This window comes from Leptodactylus fuscus, chromosome 1 (genome assembly GCF_031893055.1).
Source record: "Leptodactylus fuscus isolate aLepFus1 chromosome 1, aLepFus1.hap2, whole genome shotgun sequence".
Classification (NCBI taxonomy): Eukaryota; Metazoa; Chordata; class Amphibia; order Anura; family Leptodactylidae; genus Leptodactylus; species Leptodactylus fuscus.
Genome location: NC_134265.1, coordinates 325,835,840 through 325,855,034, shown reverse-complemented (window position 1 = coordinate 325,855,034; position 19,195 = coordinate 325,835,840). Strand labels below are relative to the sequence as shown.

The 19,195-nt window shown below is 39.6% G+C and overlaps 1 protein-coding gene across 2 annotated transcripts in view; it reads left to right on the top strand.

Moving 5' to 3' along the window:
• RAB28 (RAB28, member RAS oncogene family) overlaps positions 1 to 19,195 on the top strand; it is a 99,486-nt gene that overhangs the window by 69,245 nt on the left and 11,046 nt on the right. For both annotated transcript variants that reach the window (XM_075260929.1, XM_075260923.1), the window contains exon 5: positions 17,166 to 17,269. In XM_075260929.1, the coding sequence (XP_075117030.1) occupies positions 17,166 to 17,269 (104 nt within the window). The remainder of the gene's footprint in view (positions 1 to 17,165; positions 17,270 to 19,195) is intronic.

Genomic DNA, 19,195 nt, shown 5'->3' with positions numbered 1-19,195 from the left:
AGCGCTGGATTTGAGTCAGTTTACATTACATACAGAGGTAACGGACTCCCTATCTCAGCCCTTATCAGCTAAATTCAATTAAACCGACTGATAAGAGCTCAGAAATCCCGGAGCTCTCTGAGAAGCTCTGCTACTTAAAAAAACACAAACCGCTCAGAGCTGCTCCCAGCCCCTCCCTCCCCCCTGAGAGCAGGCAGCTACATCACTTGACAAATGAGCAGATAATCCCAAGGCCATAGAAACGGAGTGTAAACAATGAAGTGAATAAATTAAGATAGCGGCCAAACAAAGCAGTTTTGATAAAGCAATGCATTTAGGAAAAGTCTTAAATCCACATAAACTAGCAGTATAGATAGGATCCTTGTGATGGGACAACCCCTTTAATTTATTTGCCCCTGGGGCTAACTGCACCCCAGTTATTACAAGTCATGTGCCAGAACTGAAATCCATGCCAGGGTCTGGTGTAGATTTCAGGTATAACTTGCGTCATCTTCCTGGTGCAAGTCATAGTAAATTTGTTAGGCCGAGGCTTCTGCATCTCTCTCTACCCAAATTTGTAAATGGTGTCGAGCGGGACACAGAGGGAACTGAAGCAACTTTGGGGATTAAAGGGCCGTAGACCATAGTTGTGCCACAGCTATTCCCATCTACGCCAGTTTTCTACCCCTAGTGTGTTTGCTGTGTGTTTTTGGAGGCAATAATAGCACTGCAGACTACTGTACTCCTGCCATGAAAAACAACATCTACATGGAATAGTGCATAGCATTGAATGAGACAAATTTTTTATTTTTTAAATAATTTTGAAAAAATCTAATCTATATTTCAGTTTAATGTAAAAGAATCACATTTGTAATGAGTTTTGATAATTATTTAAATATATACAATAATAACAGTAGCAACCAATAGAATAGAATATGTTAAAATATTACAAATCCAGAAATGGTCATTTACAGTTAAAGATGCCAAACTGTTTTTCATAAAATTAGAAAAAGTTTTGTAGAATTTTTTTTTTTTTTTTTTTCATAGCGGATTTGGATTAAAGGTGTTTTCCCATCCAGTGTGTCAGCATGTTGACAGTATATCTTAAATTATATCTTACAATGAGGATTATGTATCATTTGGACAAATGATTGTGTGTTACGTGAGTTTAGAGTTTTTTTGGGTTTTTTTTCTGCCGAGGCGTTCCATGAACCTGATCTACTAAAAGTGCGCAGTTGCTTGATAAATGCAAAAATGACCCAATGAAATGTGATTCCATTGCTATCAGACAGGTACTAGAGTGCAGTTGCCACTTATTTATAAAGGCAACATAAAATGTTACTCCAGATAAACCACGCCCACTTTCCACGACAAAATGCAAGTAGGCAAACCTTGTGTAAAGCCTTAAAAATTGGTGTAAAAATATCATAAATCTTGTGCATGCAGCATAAAACTTACAAAAAAAAGGGGGGGCAGCGTTAGAATAAATAATAGGTGCAAGAGGCTAGATAACTGCCCCCCAATGTTTTTTAAGCCGGTGGCCCCAAATGGCGTAAACGTCTTGGCAAAATCCTAGCAAATCCCATCCACACACTGCAAAAAAAATAAACTGTTACGATTTCCCTATAGGTATAATTGAAGCCGAAAGTTTTTCTGTGAAAAACCTGCAACGTTTTTCCCGCAGCACTTTTTTGCTGCGGCCTGCGACATTGGGCTTTAGCCTTAGGGAGCCTTCACACAGAGTTTACGCTCGCTCATCCTGAATGTAAAACTCCTTCAGAGTGAGTGGAGTAAAAAACAGATCCCATTGACTTCAATGGGTGCCGGCATACGCGCGCTACACATTGAAAGCAATAGGTAATAAAAAAACTCCTATTGATTTCAATGTGTAGCGCGCGTATGCCGGCACCGATAGAAGTCAATGGGATCTGTTTTTTACACCGCTCGCTCTGAACGAGTTTATGTTCAGAATGAGCGGAGCGTAAACTCCGTGTGAAGGCTCCCTTAAAGGGATTTTTTTTTAATACACATCTATTTTTTTTATTATATAATTATGTGTATACCCATGTCAAGGGAAAATTGGACTGGTCTATTGGCACAAAATTCTACAAATAAATTCCAAAGAAGAAAGTCATTTTCTTCTTGATCTCTTATAATTTGTATAATGTTCACAGTCTGTTCTCCCAAGAACTTGCTGAAAAGATGAAAACTAATAATAAATAATTGAATAAACGTAAAAACCATTTAGCCGGCTAGAATGTCCCGATCTTCTTGATAGATCTGATTATTAAGACTCGGCGGAGACAAACGCTGCGCAAAGATTGTCGTAAAGAAATTGCTGTATCCTTGGTCCTTCCAATTATGACCCCTGTGTATTTTTAGAAGAGAAAATATGTACATAATTTTAAGCACATGTAAATCAAATTAATAAATTATTAGCGCATTTTGCTTGTCATTCCTGTGTGGGCTAATCATGATAGGTCATTATTTAAGCATTATGTAATTTCACAAGTTGTATGAACAGCTGCAAGTACTTTTGTGGGGAGAGATTCGGGCCTACAAATCATAGCCGTATACACTCTATTCCACAGCAGTGTTTTTATAACATTATTTTATTGCGAGTATAAAATGTATATAATTTTAGTTTAGCATACAAATAGGCTTTAAACACATACACATGTGCAGGGGAGAGCTAACTAGGCCGTTTATCCTCGCACAGTCCAAGGCCTTGTTTTCATTAGAGTCTCAGCCTCTCGGGTTTTATACGTTTTATATGGGGAGTTGAGGTGGCCGTATAAAGTAAAAGTTGGAACGCCAATACTATCGATGACCGTCATGCCCATATAGGATATTAGAGTAGAATCTTGCTGCTTGTTACAAAGTAAAATTTGTCCAAAATTTAAAAAAATGTAAAAATTCTATTGAAATAATTTATTCATGAGATTGAAACAGAAAAAGACCTTCCAGTCTGCCCTTATATTATTTCCATTCTATCTTATGATTAACACGTTTGTTGCAGGCATGTTTACCGTATTTTGCGGACTATAAGGCGCATTACCCATGAGCGCCTTATAGTCCTGCCTAGGTCCATATATAAGGCGCATCGGACTACAAGGCGCAGCGCTGTCCGGTGCGCCTTATATGATTGAAAGCGGCGGCCGGCAGACTTTGCCGGCGGCCGCTTAACCCCCCGCGTGCCAGCCGCTTCTATTCATTTCAATGGTACACTTCCATTGAAATGAATGGAAGCGCTCGGCACACGAGGAGTTAAAGAACTTCCTTCTTGATCACGTCGGAATAATCTCCTTACCTTTTTACCATAGCCAGCGCCGCCTTCTTCCGCAGCTCCGTCTCTGTCTTCTTTGGGCCTCATGGATGACGCATGCGCAGTCGGCTCTAACAGGCTCTCGCAGCCAGAGCCGACTGCGCATGCGTCATCCATGAGGCCCAAAGAAGACGACACGGAAGGCGCGAACACAGCTCAGGGAGAAGGCGGCGCTGGCTATGGGAAAGGTAAGAGACGAATAGTCTTTTAAAGAGGACCTTTCACCATATCCGGGCACAGGCAGTGTTATATACTGCCAGAAAGCTGACTTCAGCGCACTGTCGGCTTTCCCGATCTGTGCCCAGTGTGAAGAGCTTACGGCCCGGTACCGTAGCTCTTCTATGGTCAGAAGGGCGTTTCTGACCATTAGCCAGAGACGTCCTTCTGCCTCGCGGCGCCAATCGCGCTGTGCTGTGGAGCGGGGAGGAACGCCCCCTCCCTCTGCTCACACAGCTCGTCCATAGACCAGCATTATCAGGGAGGGAGGGGGCGTTCCTCCCCGCTCCACAGCACAGCGCGATTGGCGCCGCGAGGCAGAAGGAAGTCTCTGGCTAATGGTCAGAAACGCCCTTCTGACTGTAAAGCGCTACCGTACCGGGACCGATAGCGCTTTACACCGGGCACAGATCGGGAAAGCCGACAGTGCGCTGAATTCAGCGCACTGTCAGCTTTCTGGCAGTATATAACACTGCCTGTACCCAGATATGGTGAAAGGTCCTCTTTAAGGCTATTCCGATGTGGTTAGGGGGAAGAGGTTCTTTTAATGGTAGAATCTAGAGTTGAGCGAGTACTGTTCGGATCGGCTGATCCGAACAGTACTCGCTCATCTCTAGTAGAATCTCTTTAAGCAGCGGCCGCCAGCAAAGTCTGCATGCCGCTTCCATACATTACAATGAGAGCGCGCTATTCAAATAGTTAGAGATGAACGAATACTATTTGAATAGCGCGCTCCCATTGCAATGTATGGAAGCGGCATGCAGACTTTGCCGGCGGCCGCCGCTTAACTCCTCGCGTGCCGCCGCTTCAAGCCTTATATAAGGCGCACCGGACTATAAGGTGCACTTTCGATTTCTGAGGAAATCGAAGTATTTTATGTGCGCCTTATAGTCCAGAAAATACGGTAATTAAAATTTTATATATATATATATATATATATATATATATATATATATGTGTTATATAGGCTTGTACACAATGTAAAGCATGAAATGCTGCAAATTTTGTGCACAAAAAGGATGCAACCTTCTTTCCTTTTTTTTTTTTTTTTTGCACCACCCTTGCCACCTTCTTAAAAAGGACTGACTCCCCCAGAGTTATCCTCATTTATGCTAGTTTATTGCCATATATGTTAAGGAATGGTTCATATTTGCTCGTGTTCTGTCCCGGGGGGAGTCCGCATGGAGACACCCCCCCCCCCCCACCCCGAAACGCAATACAAACGCAATTGCAAGCACTGTGCTGTAAAAGCTCACGGACCCCATAGGCTATAATGGGGTCCGTGTGCTTGCCACACACTGCCCGCATGAATCTTACAGACATGAAAGTAGATTTTCTGTCTGCACGATCCCTGCAGACATCTGCCGGTAAGCGTTATAGTCTATGGGGTCCGTGTGCTTTACAGCACAGCGCTTGCAGTTTGGAATTCCCATCGGTGGAGGGGGGGGTCCCCATTCGGACCTCCCCGGACGGAATCCAAACGCTGATGTAAATGAGGGCTTACCTGAAATCTGCACCATCTATCAGTTGGTCTAAATTTTGGCCCAGCTGTAGAAGGCCCCATATGAGGAGGTGTGTGCTTCTTCATAAATGAGATGTATCTCCCCCAGCGATACAGATATAAAAGCTGGCGTTCATTATGCCGCTCTTCATAAATTACCCCAGTATATATATTTAGTTATTTTAAGTATATTATTTTATATTAAAAAATATTAGATATTAAGGATGATAATTCGATATATTGGACCCTTGTTAATCCTCATTGACTACTTTATTTTCATGGTACCATGACTGATATTGCTTAGAATTTTATTAAAGGGGTTATCAAGTGGGTATTTTTTTTTTTTTTTTTGAAAAATAATTTTGAGTATCTCACATGTGTAGATAAGGCAGGATAAAAACACTGGCAGGCCAAGAGCCTTCGGTATCCATATAGGGTAACCGACTGTCTAGGAATTTATCATGGAAATTTTTATTACTATTGCTGAGATACATAAAAATATCTATAACAGTTAAAGGGATTCTACCATAGAAATGAATTTTTTTGGCGATCACACGTCGTAATAGCCTTTAGAAAGGCTATTCGTCTCTTACCTTTAGACGTGGTCTCGCTGCGCCGTTCCTTAGAAATACCGTTTTTTACCGGTATGCAATGGGGGCGGGCCCCACTGCTGCTGCTTACCTACGCCAACTGCGCAGGCGTCGGAGGTGACGCGAGGGAAGACGACAAAAGAAGGAGAGGATCCAGCCGAAGATAGAGGCGTCGCTGGAGCGTGTTTTTGAGCAGCAGTGGGGACGCCACCATCGCATTTTCAGCGCTGGGGCCGGCCCCTATCACTGCCAGAGAACTAATTTGCATACCGGTAAAAACCGGTATTTCTAAGGAACTGCGCAGCGGTGACCACGTCTAAAGGTTAGAGACGAATAGCCTTTCTAAAGGCTATTCCGACGTGTGATCGCCAAAAAAATTCATTTCAATGGTAGAATCCCTTTAATACATACATATAGAATATTTTTTCTCTTATAAAAGGTTCAATATGGTTTGCAAGAATAAAATAAGCAGTCCTCGCCAATCTCCCAACGCTCCTGCTCAGACACTACCCAGTCTCTATTTCCTGGTCCTTCGTGACAGACTGGAAATGACCGTTCAGCCAATCACTGGTCAGTGGTCGCAACACTTAACCTCCTGCCTCAGTCAGCGATTGAATGATCTACATTTCCTGTGTGTTGAGAAGGACCAGAAATTGTAGACGAGCAGGGAAACCAGGCGCTCTGAACAGACAGGATCAGAAGGGTGAGTATTACTTTTTTTTTTTTTTTTAACCCATTCCGTATCTTTCGTTAAAAAAAAAAAAGTTTATCAGCTATAAAATCACTGCAGTTAAAATGATCTCTCTTTTATGTTCCATCAACCAGATCATATGATTGAAAGGAATATATTTTTAACTTGATTTAAGTTTTTATTCAGTTCAACCAGATATCCTATAATATATTAGTGAAACATATGACTTTTCTGTTGTCTGTTTCTATTTATTTGAATTCTATTTTCTATCCATGATTGTGGGGGCGGCCATCTTGCCTGAGCTTTTCCTCTGCTCTGTTAACAACATGTATTGATCTACTTTACAGTATAGTTATGGGCATGGGCAACATTAGTTTGGAGTCGGCTCATTGAGGTCTGTGGGAATTTCCTAGGTATGCTTTGTGGATGGAGGGGGCGTAGTTAAGCTGTGACATCATCTAATATCCATAGTGTAAGCAATAGTGATGGTGACACTATGGATGCTATTGTGATCCTCACTGTCTTGTCGGTGATGTAAATGTGGTGACTGCTGCAAAGGAAACCCCTTCAGAATAGTGTTGAGCGAGTAGTATTCGATCGAATACCTTGCCGCCATAGGAATGCGTGTAATCGGCTGAACACCAAGGGGTTAAACGCTTTGAATATTTGATGCGTTTAACCACTTGGTGTTCAGCCGATTACACGCATTCCTATGCTGGCGAGGTATTCGATCGAATACTACTCGCTCAACACTACTATAGAATTGTTAGGTGGCAACTATTATTAAGTTTAGTGAGCAGAGTGAAAATTGCAGTTTCTAGTAAATTTATTTATTTTTTCATTCTAGATTGGGCCTTGGATTTTTGTGAAAAATTGTTAAAAAATATTGCTTAAAAATGGGTCACCTTCTGGTGACTCATTCCACTTAAGCTAATTTGGGTTCCAAACTTTGTGAAAGTGGGGCTCCAAATTTCTAGCCAATGGTTCCTATGGAAGGGGCAGTGCTTTTTTTTTTTTTTTTTTTTTTTCCTGCCAAGAACCTAAATTTGAACCCATGGGGGATTTGTAGAAACCAGAGCCCATAAAAAATTGACTAAACAAGCTTCCTATCTGCATCCTATAGATAATCCTATACACAGAGTCCATTGAATGTAAACCAACTGGGCTGTCCGGGCAGCCTGATATACTAAAAATTTACTACCATAAACCAAATGAAGATTTGTTCCGTTTCCTAGCATCCCTAGTGTTATATAACCTGCATGAGAAATCTTAATACTCTCAATAGTTAAGGATTGGGTGTTTTGGTGCTGAAGCCCCCCTTAGATGATGCTAAGATGGGTTACCAAGTGCGACGAATCAGGCAGAGGAGCCATAATGAGCGGTGGCACGTTTGGATAATGTGCATACATTTAGCTGCCAGTCATTGCGTTTGACTCTAAAGGCTTTGCTTATGTTTTCCTAGGCAAAGGTTAAGGAGAGAAAATGAATTAAGTAGAGCCGATGTGCCAGTAATTACACGTCAATCACGCTGGCTTTGTGAATAGCATCAAAAGGCAAAGCCCTTCGTCTCATTACGCCACTACTTTCTGCTAAACCGACTACTTTAGAAAAATTAGGCACAATCCAACAGCATTTTATATTTTATTCAATGCTTTTTATACATTCGTATATTATTTTAAGCTTTTAAAATATTTTTGTAATTTTTTTTTTTTTTTTACATTTTCTTTAATATATTTGAAATGGTGATAAATGTCACCAAAAAAATATAAAATAGGAATTGAATTATTTTCAGCGTAGTATGAATTGATTTTACTGGGGGTTTTTTTTTTTTCTTTTATAGATATTTTAATATTTTTTATTTTTATTTTTTTTTTAAATATTACATTACATTACAATTCAATTGCATTAGTAATATTACATGAAGTTATAAAAATAGGAAAAAATAATATAGGAAAAAAATAATATAGATTAATTATAAATAATATTATTAATTATTATATATATTATTATACATATTATCATTATTATATAGATTTATTATTATTAATTATATAGATTACTTATTAATATTTTATAGATTAATTATTAATTATATAGATCACTTATTAATATTATATAGATTAATTATTAATATTAATTATTTAGATTACTTATTATAAATAATATATAGATTAGTTATTAATATGATTAATTACATAGATTACGTATTAATATTATTAATTGTATTATATAGATTACTCATTAATATTATTGTATAGATTAATTATTAAAAGAAGAAAAAAATATAGACTTTTAAAAAGTAAAAACTAAGGTAGAATTGTTTTTGTATAGAAAAAAATATAATATGGATTAAAATTATTTTAAAAGGAAGAAAAAAAAATAGATTTACTAGAAAAAAAATCATATACCGTAAATGTAGAAAATATATTAATATATAAAATAAATAATATACTAATTAAATAAATAAAATTAAAAAATATATAATAAAGAATTTGCTGGAAAAAGATGAAAAAAAATAATAGAGCTTCATTTATTAAAAAAGGAATATATATATATATATATATATATATATATATATATAAAATTCACGGAATTCATTGGTTTGTCCTCATTTTTCAAGTTATTAAAATTCAGCCATTTTTAAGGTCTAAATGTTTTGGGTTAAATTTGGATAATATAAATGTTTCCGTGTTGTGTGTGCCAAAGGAACTTAAAATTAGTTTTTTGTGATTATTTAAAAAAACAAAACAAACAAAAAAAAAACCCTTAAACTTCTTGTTATAACTGTAGGTTGAATACATAAACTACTTTTTCACAGTTCTTGGCCTTTTCCTAGAAAATCAGTTGTATAAAGATTCTGCGAGCCTTGCGCTTAGCCTTTATGGGGTGGTTTATGACACCAATCAGTGCAGGACGTGTACTTTGTACATATATGTCAAATGTTAATCCGCCTTGTTGTTAAAAGGAAAAATGATGTCCACAATTCTAATAATTCAGCGTTGTCTATTAGGAATGCCAGTTACATTGGGCTTAATGTAAGCGTCTGCCTTTACATGCAAAGATTTATTGTCCTTGCTTTATCTTATCTGAAACTTTTCCTAATGGCTTCCACTCTGCAGTCTAACAATCCTATATAAGCTTACATTACATGTACATGTTTCCTAGTAGTAGTATTTTTTTAACTAATGGCTAAAATAAAGTAACGTTTTGTTAATTTGGTAGAATTATGAAGATTTCATGGTCGTTTTATTTGACAAAATGTTTATAGAATGTGTGTATATGTGTATATTTACGTCCGAACAAAAATATTCCATTTCCTTCCTGTACTTGTTTTATTATGTAACCTTAGTTGACTTAACATAAAAAGACCCTTTAAGGCCGGGGCCCTATGGGCCGGAAATGTCGCGATTTGGCCATGGCGGAAACGCTGCAGGAAAAATTGCGGCGTTTCACAGTACTTGCAAAGTGGATGGGATTCATGCGAATCCCATGGCCACTTTGCGGAAAAAATCGCAGTGCAGACACGCTACAATTTCCAAAACCATTGCAGTTTTGAAAATCGCAGCATGTCAATTATATCTACGGAAAAGGCCGGCAGCTTTTCGATAGTTATAATTGTAACAGAAAGTCCGCAGAGGAAAACTCCGTGAACTTTCTGTTCAAAGCGTTGAACTGCAATGGGTTCTCGCTGCGGTTGTTCTAAAGCGCAGCTGTTCCGGCCCGTGGGGCCTAAGGCTGAGGCCCCGTGTTGCAGATTTTGCTGGGGGATTTTTTTGAGCTAAAAGTCAAGAATGGCTACAAAAGCAATGGGAAGTATATAAGAAGCTTGTTATACTTCTCCCCTCTGCACAATACACTCCTGGCTTTGGCTCATAATCTGCAAAAAAAAAAAAAGCTGCATTTCTACAACGTGGGGCCTCAGCCTCTAAGGCTATGTTTACACCTGTGTCACAGTCTCCAGCTAAGAAGCCGTTAGAAAGTCTGTCGATAAAGTCCTGTTTAAGAATAATAAATACCCGACAAGCCTATTACAGCCATTGGAGTCCTTCAGATCTGTTGTGGTCAGTCAAATCAAATCAAACAAAGCTTTATTGGCACGTCCGAATAGATATTTGGCATTGCCAAAGCTAGTAAAGTGTGTGGGGGGGGGAGTTGGACTCGGGTGGGTGAGTGGTGGGGGTGGGGTGGGTGGTTTGGGGTATAACAGTCCATGGAGTCTCATCTTCCTCTTCGTTGGTGACCGTTATATGGGGAGGTGGGGTGGGGCGGGGCGGTTGGTTTGGGGTATAACAGTCCGTGGAGTCTCATCTTCCTCTTCGTTGGTGACTGCTATATGGGGAGGTGGGGTGGGGCGGGTGTTTTGGGATAAATATAACAGTCCGTGGAGTCTCATCTTCCTCTTATTTGGTGACAGCTGGACACATATTGGGCAGCGATCTTCACAGTGGCCTCTTCTTCTCCCAGTAGGATGTAGAGTCAGTCACTTTGCAATGGCGCAGGTGTGAGCTTATCGAAATATTGAAGTTTAAAACCAATCTCTCCAAAATAATGAAAGGCATACGCATTCTCTGTTCAAGTCAATATAGTAAAAGGGATCTATGTCATCTGATTTTAATAAATAAAAAATGGCAGTACATTCCCTTTAAGAGATGAATGAATGCTCTTAAAGGGCTATTCCATAACTAAGATATTGATTGCTGTGGCCTCCTCACTACATACCAGTCACGCACATTATTTAACCCCTTAGCGACCCTTGACGTAACTGTACGTCATGGGTCGCATGGGGATGTATGGAGCGAGCTCACACGCTGAGCTCGCTCCATACACGGCAGATGCCGGCTGTATAATACAGCCAGGACCTGCCACTAACAGCAGCGGTCGGTGCCCGAGCTGATCGCTGCTGTTAACCCTTTACACACTGCGGTCAAACGTGACCGCAGTGTGTAAACGGCGCCGGCGGCATGGGCGCCGCCATGTTTCGCCGATCGCCGCCCTCCTGAACGTCACAAGAGGGCGGTGATCGGTTGCTATGACAGCCGGAAGCCTATTGAAGGCTTCCAGGCTTGTCTCTGCCCGAGATCTATTAGACGATGCCAGAGGCCAGAGGCATCGTCTAATAGAAGTGCTGCGATTTTCCTATTCACTGCAATACTGTAGTATTGCAGTGAATAGTATGAGCGATCAGACCCCCTAGGTTTCAAGGTACCTAAGGGGTCTGATCATAAATGTAACAGAAGAAAAAAAAAAAGTTTTTAAAAGTATTAAAAAAATAAAAAAATATAAAAGTTCAAATCACCCCCCTTTCCCTAGATCAGCTATAAAAGTAATTAAAGAACATTAAACATAAACATATTAGGTATCCCTGCGCTCCAAAATGCCTGAACTATTAGAATATTAAAACATTTATCCTGTACTGCGAACGGCGTAGCGGCAAAAAAAATAAAAACAGCCAAAAAGCGTTTTTTTCAACACTTTGCCTCCTATAAAAAATTGAATAAAAAGTGATCAAACCATCGGATCTTTCCCCAAATGGTATCAATAGAAACGTCATCTTGTCCCGCATAAAAAGACACCACAACCAGCTCCATACATGGAAATATGAAAAAGTTACAGGTGTTAGAACATGATGACACAATTTTTTTTTTCTATTTTGCAAAGTTTATCATTTTTTTAAAAGTATCAAAAAATTTCAAATACTATATAAATTTGGTATCACCGCGTTTGTACTGACACGTAGAACACAGGTAACATGTCATTTCTACCAAACAGTGAATGCTGTAAAAATTAAACCCATAAGAAAATGGCGCAAATGCATTTTTTCTCCAATTGCGCCTCATTCTGAATTTTTTTCCAGCTTCCCAGTACATTGCACAGCATATTGAATGGTGCCATTACAAAGTACAATTTGTCCCGCAAACAATAAGCTATCATGTGACTCTGTGAACTGAAAAATGAAAAAGTTATGGCTCTTGAAATGTGAGGAGGGAAAAACGAAAATGCGAAACCAAAAAATGGTCTGGTCCTTAAGGGGTTAATGGTTCTTGTTGGTATTGCACTTCAACCCCATTCATTTGAATATACATATTTATTATTATTATTATTACACAACCGCCTCCAAGATTATTCCCGTGCATCCCCCATAGTCTGGAACTCCTTACCAAGACACATAAGACTGACCCCCACAATCACAGGATTCAAGAAGGCCCTGAAGACTCACCTATTCAGGAAGGCCTACAACCTCCAATAATACTATCACCACACCCCCATCTGAACTGTCTCCCCCTCACCTTCTGTCTCTATTCCTCTTCCCTCATAGATTGTAAGCCCTCGCGGGCAGGGCCCTCTACCCCACCGTGCCAGTCAGTCACTGTTATTATTATATCTACCTGTATATTCTGTGTACTGTATGTAACCCCCAAATGTAAAGCACCATGGAATTAATGGTTCTATATAAAAAAAAAAATAATAATTATTATTATTTATTTCATTTTTTATTTATTTTATATATATATATATTTTAATTTTTTTTTTTAGTTATGAAATGAGCCTGTTATTGAATTGCTGCACAATTTTTTCTTTCTCTTTTTCCGGTGGAGTGACACGAGGCCTCGCTGTTACTAGGCTATGGCTGCCGCGCTGTAAGACGCCCAGCATGTTGCAGTAAAGCCTTGTTAGCTCATTTACGCAGCGGACTATGACTTTACAAGAACAACACACATCTCCTGAGTCCACGAATTAAAGACCTCCAATATCATTTTTAGAGAAAGGTTTTTATGGAGTCAGTGAACATTTTAGTTGATAATCAAATGACACCATTATGCAGACTTACTAGATTTGCAAATTTACAGCTTTTTACAAGCCAGTTGGGTCCCTTCCTCAGGAAATCAGTTTGTTTTGTTTTTTTTTCGTTTTTTTTTTCTTCCTCGTATTTACTCAAAGAACCTGCTTGTCCTTAAACGCTTGTGAATATATTTGCCCTATAATTTGACGGCATTGAATCAACACCATTATAGAAACTGCAATGCAATAAAAAGGGAAACTGTTCAGTGTAGCTTCCAGTCACCCCGGGATCAGATTTGGAGAAATTGGAATGTGTACAATAAAACCTGTACACGGCTCGAATGCTATGCCCCTTACCTATGAAACATGGCATTGTTTGTTAGGCTTGGCTCGCTTTCCAGCGGGTATTTAATAGTAAAAACTAAATAATATACCTCACACTTAAATTATGCATTTTCTGTTTAAATACAACTTTTTTTTTTTTCGAGCATAGGCTTATGGGATTAACATTTGCCCTTCGAAATAAAGTACATTGACTGCTACAAGTGTTTCTAAAGAGCTTACACAGCATTTCCTACATTCTACGTATGTGTCGCCTGGTAAATTTACACTAAAAAAGCTCTTACGTTCACTTGCTCTTGGTCGGGCAGCGGTAATGTTGTTAAGAGAACGGCAAATAAATTTGGGAACGGTAATGTGAAATTTTATTATTTATTACATATATTTAGTTTATTTTTTGTTCAAATGAAGCCATGAAAACAATTCTCTATGTAAAGTGTATATTCATCTTTCATGCTGGATGGATGGATAGATAGATAGATAGATAGATAGATAGATATTAGATAGATAGATATTAGATAGATAGATATTAGATAGATAGATAGATAGATAGATAGATAGATAGATAGATAGATGGATAGATAGGAGATCGATAGATAGATATTAGATAAATAGATATTGGGTGTATAGATAGATAGATATTGGGTAGATAGATAGATAAATAGATAGATACTGGGTAGATAGATAGATAGATAGATAGATAGATAGATAGATAGATAGATAGGAGATAGATAGATAGATATTAGATAAATAGATATTGGGTGTATAGATAGATAGATAGATAGATAGATAGATAGATAGATAGATAGATAGATAGATAGATAGATAGATAGGGTAGATGGGTGATAAATAGATACGACATAGTTAGATATGAGATTGATATGTTATAGATAGATATGGGATAGATAGATAAATGATATTAGGCAGACAGATGATAGATAGGTATGGGGCAGATAGATATGAGATAAACAGATATGTTATAGATAAATATGACAGACTGATAGCCAGACAAATACATAGATAGATGTGGAATACAGCAATAAATGTGAGTAAAATATTAGAGCATGGATGGATGGATAGATAGATAGATAGATAGATAGGTAGATAGATAGGTAGATAGATAGGTAGATATGTAGCAGAGGTAAACTGAACTTCTACGATTGGTTAACCTACTCCATCGTGATATCAAAGATTTTAAAAAAATATATGAAAAATCATTGGAATTTTCATTGCCTTTTTCATTGTTTTTTTGTTGTCTTCTGTAATAAGATATCACGCTGCAGCAGCTTAAAGAGGACCTTTCATCAGATTGGGCACATGCAGTTTTATATACTGCTGGAGAGGTGACAGTGCACTGAATTCAGCGCACTATTGGCTTTCTCGATCTGTGCCCGGTGTAAAGCGCTATCGGTCCCGGTACCGCAGGGCTTTACAGTCAGAAGGGCGTTTCTGACACTTAGCCAGGGACGCCCTTCTGCCCAGCCAGTCTTAGAGCACAGCGCGATAGGCGCTGCTGGGCAGAAGGGCGTCCCTGGCTAAGTTTCAGAAACGCCCTTCTGACTGTAAAGCCCTACGGTACCGGGACCGATAGCGCTTTGCACCGGGCACAGATCGGGAAAGCCGATAGTGTGCTGAATTCAGCGCACTGTCAGCTTTCCAGCAGTATATAAGAACTGCATGTGCTCGATCTGATGAAAGGTCCTCTTTAACCAATTGCAGACATTCAGGTTGCCTCTGCTACATCTATATATACATATGTAAACAAATCTACATAAAGTATTGAATAACTTTGGAATACATTGCATAACTTGTCCTATATGGCTCCTAAGAGTCCTCCCAGCTGGTGAAACTATATCTCCTTTGAGTCCTGGTGCTGAGGAGACATTCCAACTTACTGACAGTTCCAGCTCCGGGCAGGAAAGTCTGTAATGTCAGGGACGGGTTGTGTCGAAGAGGCTGGAAGGGGGTATAGGTGTTCACTTAGTTCTGTAGCTTACAGGAAGTGGTTCACACCAGATAATGGTGACCCCCTGTTTAAAGAGAGTCTGCCATTTTTGTAGATTTGGAGAAAAATGACTTTGAAGTCTTATGCAATTGAGACAGCTGGTTCACTGCGAGCGGGGCTTCAGCTCCATTCAGCACCGCTCTTATGCAGCCTGTCATGTAAATGCCGGTATATTCTGTACAGCCTGTCATGTAAATGCCGGTATATTCTGTGCAGACTATCATACAAATGCCGGTATATTCTGTATAGCCTGTCATACAAATGCTGGTATATTCTGTGCAGCCTGTCATACAAATGCCGGTATATTCTGTACAGCCTGTCGTACAAATGCTGGTATATTCTGTGCAGCCTGTCATACAAATGCCGGTATATTCTGTACAGCCTATCATACAAATTCCGGTATATTCTGCACAGCCTATCATACAAATGCCGGTATATTCTGTACAGCCTGTCATACAAATGCCGGTACATGCTGTACAGCCTGTCATACAAATGCCGGTATATACTGTACAGGACTTTTTAGTCTGTGATTTATGCTGGAATCTGTGGCATATACTCTGATACAAATGTCAACATAGTGTTACTGGGGAAAATGGATTAAATTAGTAAAAGTGAAAAACAGGACACTGAGACCGCGTCCGAGCATCATGGATCATTCATCCCGGTAACCGATTATCTTGTTTATTGCGATCCTATAAGAAAAAAGTTGCAGAAATAGGTTTATGCTGCCGTTTAGCTTTCATATGCTGGTTCTCTGGCAACCTCTGACTGACTACTATTCGGATACATATATATGTACAGAGGTGCTCACTGTTACATCGGCAATATCCATGGAGGTGGAGAGGGACTTGTTGTTATACAATCCTCCAGACATTTCACTTTGAGGACCAAAGGACCCGCGGTTCTAAGAGTTTTATACACTTTATGATAGATTGTATTCTATATAATATCAACGGTGGGGTTCCTGCACCCCGATGCAAGTTATCTAACAGGACGCCCGCTTACCTTATTGTTAGAGGCTTTTGGGCCTCTCAAACTCCAGGGCCTAGTCACAAATGCTACCTCTGCACCCCCTAAACTTACGCCTCTGTCTATACAGATCATTTTAAGGATAGGCCACAGAGATCGACTTCCCGCTCATATTCCTCTTCGCTTTCCATCACAATTTTCACTCCCAGAATTTGGTGAAGGAATCCGCCTCAAAACCAATGCCAAATTCCTCCATGTGAACATACCTTTATTTGTACGGATGAGCAGAGAACCCTGGAGAATTCCCACAGTTCATCTGGTTTTACAGCCGAATATATTGATATTGCACCTGCTTTTACTTTTATTACAGGGTCATTCAATTCATCACAAGTGAAGCCGTTTACATACCAAGATTTACACATTTTATATGGAGCCTCAATTTTGGCCAACCCTATAGCCCCGTCTTACTTTTTTTTTTTTTTTGCTGTCTCTAGATCAAAGAGTTTAACATTGTGTCTCAAATGTATCTCGCAGATGTATGGACCTACGTGTGAACAAGTAGGAATGAACAGGATACTGTGTTGTTTTATGATGGTTAATGTAGAAAACGGCAGAAGACGGCTTGTTAATTTCCTGCGTTGGCCCCGCATCAAAGTATCAAAATGTGGCACAATGTAGGCGGATTGACATAATTTATTGCTTTACTATTTCTCCTATGTTTGTGTGTTTAGATCCTATATGTGTGTTTATTCTGCATATTTATTTTCTAGTTGATCTGGAGCACATGCGAACAGTAAAAGCAGATAAACACCAGAGATTCTGCCAAGAAAATGGACTTGGAAGCTTTTTTGTGTCTGCAAAGTCTGGAGATTCTGTAAGTAAATAGGGATAGGATCATGTTAACAATGCATATTACAGTGAAACCTCTCCACAAGACCACCTCTTTGAGAAGACCACCCCCTTATACAGAACACATTTTCTATGACGGGTTAGCCATGAAAACCACTTGTTAAAGAAGACCTTTCATGTCCTCAGGGACATGCGGTTCTATATACCGCTGGAAAGCCGACAGTGTCTGCTTTCCCGTTTTGTGCCCTGGGGCCGGAGATATCGGTGCTTTTATAATGGCAGTGATCTCTGCCCACTGTCAGAAGGGCGTTCCTGACAGTCTAGTTGGCCCATAGCCTTGTACTGTCAGAGGGAGCGTTCCTTGCCACCCAGTGATGACGCTAAGCTTTGAGGAACGTTCTCCCTCACTGTACTCGCTAGGTGGTACGTAACACCCCCTTTGACTGTACAAAGCTATGGACAGTACTGTCAGGAGGGGCGTTCCTTGCCGCCCAGTGATGACGCTAAGCTTTGAGGAACATTCCCCCTCACTGTACTCACTAGGTGGTACATAACACCCCCTGTGACTGTACAAAGCTATGGACAGTACTGTCAGGAGGGGCGTTCTTCACAGCCTAGCTAGACTTTCAGGAACACCCTTCTAATAGTGTGGGTAGACATCAGTGCCGTTATATCTCCAGCCCCGGGCACATAACGGGAAAGCTGAAAGTGTGCTGAATTCAACACCCCGACTGCTTTTAGTGGTATATAAAACCGCAGGTGTCTAAGGATATGAAATGTCCTCTTTAATGTAATTTTGGGTGGTCGCATCAAAGAGGTTTCGCTGTATTGGTAGGCACTCGGCTGATCCTTGAGCATCTTTAGCTGTAATCAGTTTTTTTTGACTTTCCATTGAGAAAAACCATGGCTTATACACAACATGCTCCTACCTCCTATCTCATACTTTAATGGGAGATGGAATAAGGTGTACAAAGTTGAAGGTGACATTGTTAAGTTTTATTCTAACCATTGGTGAAGATTTGAATGTGTTCCAGCGCTATATCAATCTCTGCCCCAGATAGGGCTCATAATCTAAATTCCCTATTGGTATGTCCTTGGATACATCATGTCAGAAAGTTAAAGAGGGCCTTTCACTTGTTCACCAACTCTTACAAAAAATTAAAAAAATCCAAATGCACCAAAATCAGTGGAACAGCACCCACCGATTCTGGCGCATTTGAAATTTTTTATTTTTTTTTCCATAGCCACTACTGTTCACAATTAGAGATGAGCAAGTAGTATTTGATCGAATACATCCCCTGCATAGATATTGGTGTAAAAAAAGCGCCAAGGAAGGTGGGAGGGGCATCAAAATTTTACTGCGTTTACCGCGTGGTATTCAACAGAGCAATAACTATGCAGGGGAGGTATTCGATCAAATACTACTCGCTCATCTCTATTCACAATCAATCTCTTCAGTTAGGGTATGTTCACATGGAGGAATTTGACCTTGAATTTGAGGCAGATTCCACCTCAAAATAAGCTCCAGATTCTGCCTGAAAGCCAGGCACCATTCATTTCAGTGGGAGGCAGATGCTGATTTTTTTAATTATTTTTTTTCCCCCTCTAGTAGATATTTTTTAGCTAGCAGAAAAATAAACACCATGCTGGATCTCCAGACAGATTCTGTAATGGAAGAGAATGGGCAGTAGAAATTACCGCCTGGTAGGTTTGGATTTTGATGCAAAATTTGGACAAGCGGAAAATTCAGCTTCAAATTCCTGAAGCTGAATTTTTAAGCCAAGAAAAATTTATGAAGCTAAATTTTCAGCTAGCAGAATTTCCTCTGTGTGAACTGTTTCTTAATTTCAGTACTATTAGGGCTCATTCACACGGAGTAAACGCCAGCTTATTCTGAACGTAAAAGACGTTCAGAATAAGCGGCGTATAAAGCAGTTCCATTCATTTCTAT